Source organism: Diadema antillarum, unplaced genomic scaffold (genome assembly GCF_040938485.1).
Source record: "Diadema antillarum isolate AM-2024a unplaced genomic scaffold, OU_Dant_1.0 scf00000196, whole genome shotgun sequence".
In the NCBI taxonomy this organism is placed as follows: Eukaryota; Metazoa; Echinodermata; class Echinoidea; order Diadematoida; family Diadematidae; genus Diadema; species Diadema antillarum.
Window position 1 is genome coordinate 2514854 of NW_027271085.1, and position 10655 is coordinate 2525508.

At 40.3% G+C, this 10655-nt stretch overlaps 1 protein-coding gene across 1 annotated transcript; it reads right to left on the reverse strand.

The window, feature by feature from the left end:
- Nucleotides 1-349: 349 nt before the first annotated feature.
- LOC139723634 (prenylcysteine oxidase 1-like) lies at nucleotides 350-8345 on the reverse strand. The gene is given in 7 exon segments (XM_071634862.1): nucleotides 350-537; nucleotides 540-702; nucleotides 704-1143; nucleotides 2534-2742; nucleotides 4101-4278; nucleotides 5159-5365; nucleotides 8342-8345. Coding segments are annotated over 7 exon segments (1389 nt in total).
- Nucleotides 8346-10655: the final 2310 nt, after the last annotated feature.

The following is a 10655-nucleotide window of genomic DNA, read 5'->3' on the forward strand; positions in this document are numbered from 1 at the left end:
ACTTGGCTCTGCATTGTTTCATACATTCAATATTAGTCAAGATTTTCTACAATCATTAATTACGGTAACATTCAAATGTAAACTAAGATGATTTGCACAAGTTTCATAAAATTCCCCTCCAACTGCATGGAGGGTTCACTCTGAGGGAAAGCTTTTGATTCTTCATTGTCATAATCATCTGGACATACTTCTTATATGATTCTGAAACACAAAATGAATGAATGAACGAATGTATTTTAGAGATTAATGGAGAGATTTGAGCATTTATTAACATATTCGGGGGGGGGGGGGGGGTGATGGACTTCATACTGGCCAGTGAATATAGGAAAATAAGAGTAATAGGATTAATTCATAATTCTTGTTTGATTATTGCTAGTACCATGCTGACCATCATGGACTCTCCTCTCCAATACCGGTGAGCTAAATTTGCAGAATTCCGACCTCCAATGACAGCCATTTCCATTGCACTTGCCGCCCACTCTATGGCGTTCGGATAGAACATACCCTCTGAGAGAACAAAGGAGGGGAAGAGTCGTGGTGATGGTAGTAAGGGTAAGCCAGCCAGTCCCTATACGATTCCACTGAGTGGGATTCAAAAATTGTGTCCAGTTGAGATGCACTCAGCACCTCGGTGGAGAAGACCTTGTACACCTGATTAGACTCCTTGAAACTGCTGGCTTTGAAGTCTACAGGATAGTTCTTTTGACACTGTCCTGACGTTGAGTGGGATGTCTATGTTGGTGAGGATCTCTGTAGGGAGGTCACCTTTTGGCCCACGCCAAACGCTGATGGCCTTGCCCTGGCCCTGAACCATCGTGGCGACAGTGTGGCGATACTGACCACTAAAATTGGAGATGGGATGGTCGAATCCCACGAACTGGATGACGGAGGTGCGGGCCTCCGGCTCGATCGGGGTTGCGACAAGGACAATGTCGTATTCTACATCCTCCTCGTTTCCATTCCCTGCCTGTCTCACCATGAAGGAAGGTCTGCCAGCATTACTCTCAACCCTACGCTCCACAGACGCAACCTGAGCCCTGATGAGAGTTGCGCCGGATCTCTTCAAGAGTTCCTGCGGTACTTTCTTGTTGCCGCCCTCTATTGCCCAGAGACCAGGCATTGCTCCGGCAAGAGATACCATGCCTGTGAGGGAGAGTTGAACATGGAATCAAGTAGCAATTTCAATTTGACACCAACAGCTTGAGCTGCTAGCAGTGCAGAAACGTGATTGTATTCAAAAGGTGAGCATTCCTATATTGAAATCGTATTTGGTTTGAATCTGAGATGGCATTTCATATCTGTGTATTCATATCAACTTAAAGCACTCTTGTGAATATGGGAGATCAGAGTATTGAAAAGAGCATAGAGACATCATGTGCAGTATATGGCATCAGCTGAGTCTGCCCTTTGATTGAGCTTACTGCTAGCATTAATGCCTCACTGGTAATGTATAAGAATACAGTGTGTCTGAAATATAAATAGCCATTGAGTATTGCAACAAATTCAACCTCTCTTTCACCAATTTTTTTTGCCGAGACCCATATGACCTTCTGCCAGAAAAAAGGCACACAAAAGGATATAGTGGTGATTAAAATGCAGACTGGAAATTGTGATCTCACATTTGGGACTTTTCATCTTTTGTTCAGTGTGTTACCAAAAGTGTATTTCCTTCCTCCCGCATGCAGAATTGAATTCAGAAAAAAAACAAACAAACAAACAAACAAACAAACAAAGAGAAAGTCTGTTTAAAAACCATGGGGAGGGGTGAACAATCAGAAGTCATAAACTGTGTATGCAGAGGAACACACTTGGTATAGGAAAAGCAAGCTGTATGACTTTTTCTTGAAGGGATTATGATAGGGGATCACATCTGTACCACACAAACTCCATTGTATAACCTCGCACATAACCTCTGCATTGACCGACATGTATCAAATTTACCTTGCTTACATTCAAAGACTGTGTAAAATGTTTTAAAAAGAAATGGAAAGAGGACTCTATTGAGAAACACTTTCCACCAAAAAGCGTCAAGAGAAAAAATGCTGACAACACAACTTCCTGTTCATTCTATGATCTCAACTTCAATGCAACCGAAAGAAGAAGAAGACCTCCTCTTTCACAAAATATGAAAAACTCAATATTCGCTGGGATGACCCACTTCGCCTATTTTCATTCCTTATAGGAAATCAGTGCATGCATTTTTTTTTTTTTTGGGGGGGGGGGTTGGGATGGAAGGTCACATATGTTGTACTGGTCATTTGCAAGCACAAATAATCATAGCGCTATCATAGAATTTAGTCACAGCAAAGTCTGGAGTTTCCTCTACACCTCTGCTCATTACATGTCTAGCATAGTCGTGTCTTTGAAAAGTTACATGGCTTTGAAAAACAGATAGTTTTTCAAGTTCTTATGCACTATGGTTTCAGAATAATGAGGCACACAGGGGGCTTACACTGTGGCACTCATGGAGTTAAAAATCTACTTTTGTATTATTTCACCACAGAGGGTAGTAATCCCTGTATTCTTGACTCACCTGCAAATCCCATCATGTCTGGATTCTGCCCGTAGTTTGCTCTTGTTGCCACGGCGAGTAGCTCATCGATGAAGCGCCGGGAGAAGCCCATCTCCTCTAGGACTGAACTGATGGGAACTCTGAGCCATCCTGCAAACTTCTCATCCATAGCTGCCATGACGTCCTCTATGGTTTCATAGGCATTCCCTTTATCTTGCAGCTCATAAATCCTAGAAAATGGTTGGTGAAAAAGGAGGGACAATCAAGACTCTGAAACTACACCAAAACTATTCTAAGGTGTATTGATATACAGATGATGCACAGGATAGTTGTTTTATAAAATGGGTCGAAAACTAGAACTCTAACAGCATTTTTCACGTACCTTTGTGGGTCAATACCAGTCAGCTACATGTAGAACTCGCTCGAGAGAGTCGAGAGTCAAGCACGTCGCACTCGGAAATCCCTCACATGTAAGTGCTGTACGTATAAGAGTACTGTATACGTACGCCACATAATCTGTTATGCACACAAGAAAGGCCGGCCGGCAGCCCGAACTAGAAGTTGTTTACAGGATTGACAGCGCGTATAGTAGCGCGCGACGCACTTGTAACAACTGATTGAGTGCGCACTGGTACTGCAGTGCGATGGTACTAAAGTAATCAAAGCCCACGTGACTCATTTCAGCGCTTCCTATTGGCTACGTTCTTGAACCCATTTTATAACAGATGTTTACAAGGATACATATGTGCTGTATCAGAATCAAACTGTCTTCAATGAGTTAAATCAAAGAGCTTTATTGCAAAATTTTCACATGGTAGGATGTTTTGTGATACAACTGACCTACACATACATGCATCACATGTGATATCTAGAACATTTTCTACATCACTGAGCACTCCAAAAGGTGAACTCTTACTCTAACATATTAAAAGTGATATATTATGAGAAGAACAATGGAAACTAAGGTCTGATAAACAGTGAGATGGGCATGTAATGAGGCCATTGGGTAGGTACATGTAGGTACACTCCTTTTATATTCAAAGATTGCATTTTTATTCGTAACTATGATGAGATACATGATGAGTAGTTTCAGTGCTACTGAGCAGATACTGTACCACATAATGTGGTCACTGGAAATCTTTTTTCGCTATCTGCGTAAAATTTGTCAGAAGGGAATGTCTGATTGCATTCTACTTTTAATAGATGGATGTTGCTGCGGATGTATGTTAATTATATTGGAAATAATATGTAATTTATGAGTTTGTGTCGGGATTTTGTTTGAGTTTTAAATCCCCCTTTTCCTAATGATTATATTAGTAAAAATCACAATTGGATAACAGAGAGATCACGATAAGAGGAAGCTGGATAGGAGAGGCTGACCTGAATAGTACTGTCAAAAATTTCATTATAACTGAACAAATTAATCATAAAAGATACTGTGTAGCGCAGATAATTTTGCGGCTTATACTCTATCTTGTTGCTAAACAGAATTTTGTTATAACCCTGTCTGTATAATTTATCAATGGGAGTGCACTGTATCAACATTTTGAAGTGGTAAATCATGTGGGATAATACATCCTGCCCATACCTCTCAAACTTCTCGAGCAGTCCATCAATAGTCCAGTTCATTCTGAAGACATCAAAGCCATATCGCCATAGCAACCGCAAGAGGGTGATTACGGACCAAGAGCTATCCCTGAAGAGAAATTCCTTTCCATTGTAGACTCCCATGGTCTGTCCGGCAGGCTCACTTTTGGCTTTAAAACCTGCAGAACAATCCAATAAATATCGGATTAGCACAGGAAACATACAATGTACATGTAGTAACTTGGTGAAAGTATAGAACACCAGTTTAGATAATTTCCTATAAAGCATTTACCAGGACAACAAACATACTTACATGTATTGGTCTACCTGTATACCTGTATACTGAGGGCTGGTATACCTGATGCAGTAACATTATGATCACACCATGAGTACCATCCCAAATTTACAGGCAAGAAAGTATTTGTCAAAGAAAGTCCTTTTTGAAATTTGACGAGCTGCTACCTCAGAGTGGACAAAATCACTGGCTCTTTGAACTAAAGCCTTAAGTGCACCTATTTTTGCAGCTGTACTAGTTCCATAAAGTAAGATACTCACAATGTAAATTGCACCAATCCTTTGTAAGAGGCTAAAATGCTTGCCATTGCAGGGTAATACATTGCTTGATATTATGGTACATCCTTGGCAAATCCAAAATGAATATAAATTCACTATAGATTCAATTCAAAGTCAAAGGTAAGATTTAAGAGTCTGAAATGTTTTCTAGAACTTCTAAACAGCTTATTCTTTGCACATCTACTTTCCACTTGTAACAAGTTATGCACTGCTGCACACTAACTCATTATTCTACTGGTCCCACCTGCCTGTTGGATCAGTAGTACTTAGTTTTTCTATTTTTCACTGGTCCTTTCCTGAAAAGTTACTGGTCCGACAATGATAGTTACTGGTCCGACTGTGATCTTTGCTGGTCAGGGGCTGCTGCGCCAGTGCCAGTGTGCAACACTGGGTTAAATGAAGAATATTAGAAGAGACACAAAAGCAAGTATTTTGTATGACACACAAGATAACTTGGTAAAATGATGAAGAAGTTTTAATATTTACCAAACTCCTTCACAAAATTCTTCATGTAACGATTCCGTGGATGCAGGATGGAGCCTCCCAGCTCATAATCATCTCCCCCTACAGCAACAGTTGCAAGGCGACCACCGATCTCGCCCTTCTCGTACAATGTGATGGATGCTGCATCCCCAAAGAGCTGTCTGAGGTAGTAAGCACTCGATGTTCCCCCTAGTCCGCCCCCTATGATGGCTACATAAATACAAAAAAAGAAAAGAAAAGAAAAAATGCAAATGAGGATGTTTTGTTTTAAAGGAGGAATAGGTTTCTCATACCAGATGGGCATAATCATTTTCCCCTATTAATTCTATAAGTGTGATTTTTCGCATGCCTGTCTCAATCCACGGCATGCCCAGTTTGCATATTTTGCTCAAATGCAGAATGAAAAAACAAACAAACAAACAAACAAAAGAACAGAGTGATAAATCTCTAAATGCCTCATACATTGTACAATCAAATGCTTCACTATCAATTCCATTCCACACACAGGTACATGGTGTAGCATACAACTGTACATGCATGGTGATTAAAAAGTGGTGATCCCCTCCCCCCCCCCTTTTTTTTCCCTATCACTTGTGCACATGTCTATGCAAAAGTCATGCCTTCCAGACATAGAAAATAATGCAGCTTCTGGCCATTTTGAAGGAAAAATAATCATAGCCTTGTCTTAACTCTTTATGTGCCATGGTGGAAACACCCTGTGTGCCACATTATTCTGAGACACCAAGGTAGTCATGCTTTGAGAAAAAAAAACATTGTTTTCCAATTCCTATAACTTCTACAAATTTCTGTTAAGGTGGACACAATAGTGAGCAAAGTTAACCCATTGAGGGCGAGTCCCGAGTATACTCGGGCAGGGGTCTATGGGAAATGCGTGTTGTAGCAAAATCAGTCCGTCCTCAACGGGTTAAAGAGGAATGCCAAGTTTTGCTTCGATATAAATTGTATGGTAATTCTATTTTCAACTTTTCTTTGCAATGACCACTTGCTACATTACTGTAAAGGCATGACTTTTGCACATAAAACTGTCACAGAAACATAGAATGTACAAGCAAATCTAGTTGAGAACACTGCTTGATAGTCAATCACCACCTTGAATGCAAGCTGTATATTAATGAGAGGAACAAAGTGTAAGAAATGCTTTTATTGTACCGTGAGATCAGCGATTTACATGTATCAATCTGTTAAAAGCGGCTGTGTGTGTTGAGCAGAATATGCGAAGCTGGCACACCGTCAACTGAGTCGGACGTGTGAACGTGGCACATAAAGACTAAAAGAGTTAAAAATGACACCACAGCCAAGCTTAATACTATCTCTGCAACTTTGCTTGCTGCATGTCTAGCACTTGTAGTAGGAGAAACATTTTTATGAAAAGTTGCATGTCCTGAAAACCATGTTTATTTGCAAAGCACTCATGCATGCGCATTGCAGTGTCAAAAAAAAAAAAAATGTGGCACATAAAAGGATTGTATTGTGATACACATAATCTAGCTCTTTTTCCTGAACAAAACTTTGGACAGTGTGTGAACAGCACCAATATTCAATTCACTGACTTGCTGAGTCCATGGGGCCTATCTAGTACTAGCCATGATGATGCCCCACTATAAAACTGGCCTCGATGGTCCTCAAAAATTGAAAAAAAGTTTCAGGCCCATACTGGCTTTGACCCTTCTGCAAGTTCCGGTTACACGTAGCTAGAATTTTCCCCACATTTTCATAGATACCTACATTGTCATTGTCAGTAATGGTTGCACACATGTTCTCCAACAAGAATTTGTTCTGTTTCTATTCATTTCTTCATAGAGAGATCTACGAAGATCTGAGACTAAGAAAAACATTATAATTTTCCTGACACTGTTACAGAGAAAGATAAATTTAAATGTAATAAATTTTAGTCGTGAATATTTTCAGAACAAAAAATAATTGGCCTTGAAACTATGGCATAAATGTTCAAAGTACCCTGGTATTCTTGCTAAGTCACAATGCACTTTTAACTACACGCAGCCGCTGCGCGCTGTCACGAACAGCGGTCTTGTCAGGCTAAATGCACTTCATGCTGCACAATGCAAATGTGACCATGCACCTCAAAACGAACATAAAGTCGCACACACTGATTTTGCATGAGGACTGAAAATAAGTAAAATGGGTCAACCTAGCCGAACTTGACTTTTTCATATTTTCTGAGAGGGTCTTCTTTTACATCATGCTAAAATTTGGTATCATAAAACGGGCAGGAAAGTGTGTTTTTTTAGCAGTTTATCTCGAACATTTTTTGGTAGAATAGTGTGATTAGGTGTGTCTTCAGAATCCCTTTTTCATTTCTGAAAAACCTTGTCCACTCTTCACTTTCAACTCTAATAACTTTTAAAAGGATAGTGCTACTGCTCTGAAAGTTGGCATTGATTATGGACAGAATGCGTTAATGAGGCATGCTTAATTTCAGTTTAATCTGATAATCCCTTCATTGTTGTTACTCTGGTGGTTTACTTCCTGTTTTTTTGTCCCATTCATTGCACAGCCATTACGGTTTGGTAAAGATTAAGCGCTTGAATAGACACTGTACTTCAGAGCCTCTTTTCTCAGATCACACGTTTCCTGAGTTTGTGTTTTTTTTTTCCCCCAATATTTAGATAGGTTAGGAGAGTCCATTTGATTTGAGTTATACATCATTTTAAAGCTTAAAGTCTGCTCTTTCATAATATGGTCTTAACTAAAAATTCATGTCTGGCGACTTTTTGTTTGTTTTGAGGTGTAGTGTCACAAATAGTGTTCATACTCACGCAGGCGATTGGCATTTTTTCCGGCACGTGAGCACACGAGTTGTAATATATGGGACTAGGGTAACCGTAATGACACTTTGATCAAATCTGCACCAAATGACTGTCGCTAGCAAAACAGGAAAATAACATCAACGCCCCAAATCCAAAATTACATTTAAAGACTTTTATTGGATTTAGTTTTGGGCAGAATATCGAACATACCAACTGCTGATGCAATTGTTTTCCATCCCTAAACCCGGCCCGGCACACTGCATTCCCACAGAAGTATTCCTACACGTCGAGGAACACCACGCCACGCCGACTGTATCGGGCTGCCTTTCCGTACTGTTCTGCAACTGTCCCGTGTACACGCCCACTCAGATCTCGTGTATTGAAAAGGCTTACTTACCCATTTTAACTTCAGCGGGGTTTTCATCTTCTTGCTCCTTGTGTTGCACCGATGGCGGAACAAGAGAACAGAAAATTGCTATGGCAACCAAATATGCGAGTAGTGTACGTCCTGGCGTGATCATGATGACGTAAATATAGCTTCCTCAGACTTCACCTTCAAGATTGTTTGCCGTGATAATGTGCATCGCCGCGATACTGATACTGTACTGCCATAAGTAATAGGTTTATTATGGATCCGCGCGTCAACATTACAACAACGAGCTAATCATCGGCTCAATGTAGACATACGGACAGCGCATTGTGGTTTATCGGCAAGCATTCCAATGAATGTCATATTCAATTCAATTCAATTCAATTCAATTCAATTTATTTGTTCATAGCCGTCAATATATATCTTTTTATTGCTTCGACTTGTTTTCATGACTTCAGGACTTGGACTTTGTTTCAAGTACGATGTATACTGTTTTTGGAAATGGCTTGCAGAGTTGTTTTGGAAATTATCGGGGTCACTTATATACATGGGCGTCATCAGGGGGTGGGGGGGGGACGGTGCGTTGGGTGGAAATGGCTTGTCGAGTTGTTTTGGAAATCGGGGTTAATTTCTATACATATGGGCGTCACGGGGGGGGGGTGCGTTGGGTGCGAACGCACCCCCCCCCCCCCTTCAGATCCCACCCCCCCCCCCCCCAAAAAAAAAGAAAGAAAGAGAGAAACAAACAAACAGTTTTATTTATATTTAATTTTGCACCAGGGACCAAAAAAAAAAAAAAAAAAAAAAAATCGTGGACAAAAGCAATTCGCACTCCTGGTTCTGGCAGCACTGATTTTAAATACATACCTACTAATACAAGTGTAAGTAACAGCGTTTACTATTTTAGTTTTAGTTTTAGTTTTTTTTTTTTTTTTTTTTTTTTTTTTTTTTTTTAGTTTTTGGACATCCTTCCCCCGCTTGGTAAGTTAGACGCCACCTCGCTGGTCATACCTATCCCAGTCATTAACATAAACCGACACCCTTGACCAGAGTGGCGTATCTAGGGAAAACGGCGCCCGGGGCAAGCGCGAAAATTGCGCCCCTAATTTCTGAAAAAGTAGTGTTCAACCCCAACCCCATCCCGGTAGGGACTTTAAGCAAAGTCCACATGATATGCTTTTCAAGCCCTTAAAAGGGGTCTTTTGAGGGTGATTTAAATGTAATGAATTTTGATAAATTTTGGTGAGCGAGCGCAGCGAGCGAACCGAAAATTTTTGTATTTCAGCTGACAAAACATGGAATTCTTGTAATTTTTTGCTTATCAAATCTTACAATTCTAATCAAGATAGTGACGGTCCTATAGATAACGAAATATCTATACCAAAAAAACTGAGTACTTTAAAAAAAGTATTCTAAATGGGGGGCATTTCATGAAGCATTTTGTCCGACAACTTGTCGGACAAAATTTGCTTTCAGCCAATCAGAGGCAAGGATTTCAGTAGCTTTTAACAGTTTGTCAGGCGAAATATCTGAAAATTGCTTCATGAAATGCCCCCCATGGACGCGCGAGTGAGCCAAAATTTGTACATTTCCGCGTCATCACGTGTTGTTGTTATCTCCCTTTTGTTTTGATAAATTTTGGCGAGCGAGCGCAGCGAGCGAGCCGAAAATTTTTGTATTTCAGCTTACAAAACATGGAACTCTTGTATTTTTTTGCTCATCAAATCTTACAATTCTAATCAAGATATAATGACGGCCTTATAGATAACGATTTTTACCAACAAACTGAGGACTTGAAGAAATACTCTAAATAAGTACGAGCGAGTGAGCCGAAATTTGTATATTTCCACGTCATCAGTGCGCTTTGTTCTTATCTTGTTTGATTTTTTGCCCCCCCCCCCCCCCCCCCCGTATGTTAGAAACCGTTGGTGCCCTCTGTTGATCCAATTGGCGATCGCTTCAGAACGAAAGAAATTGCAGCCGCTGCCCCGTGAAACATTTTGCCTGCTAAATATAAAATGACATGTGTGAACACAATAGACATTGTCATTTTGTCCGCGTCATCATCACATTTTGTTCTTACCTTCTTCTTCTATATGAAATCTAGAGAGCAAGCGCAGCGAGCGAGCCGAAAATTGTTGTATTTCAGCTTACATAACATGAAATTCTTGTGTGAACACAATAAACATTGTCATTTTGTCCGAGTCATCATTATGTTTTGTTTTTATCTTTTTTTTATTTCGTTTTCTGCCCCCCCCCCCCCCACCATTCTTCCTCCCCCCCCCCCCTTTCCGGTGAGTTTCTTCTTCTTCTTCTTCTTCTTTTCTTTTTTTTTTTTTTC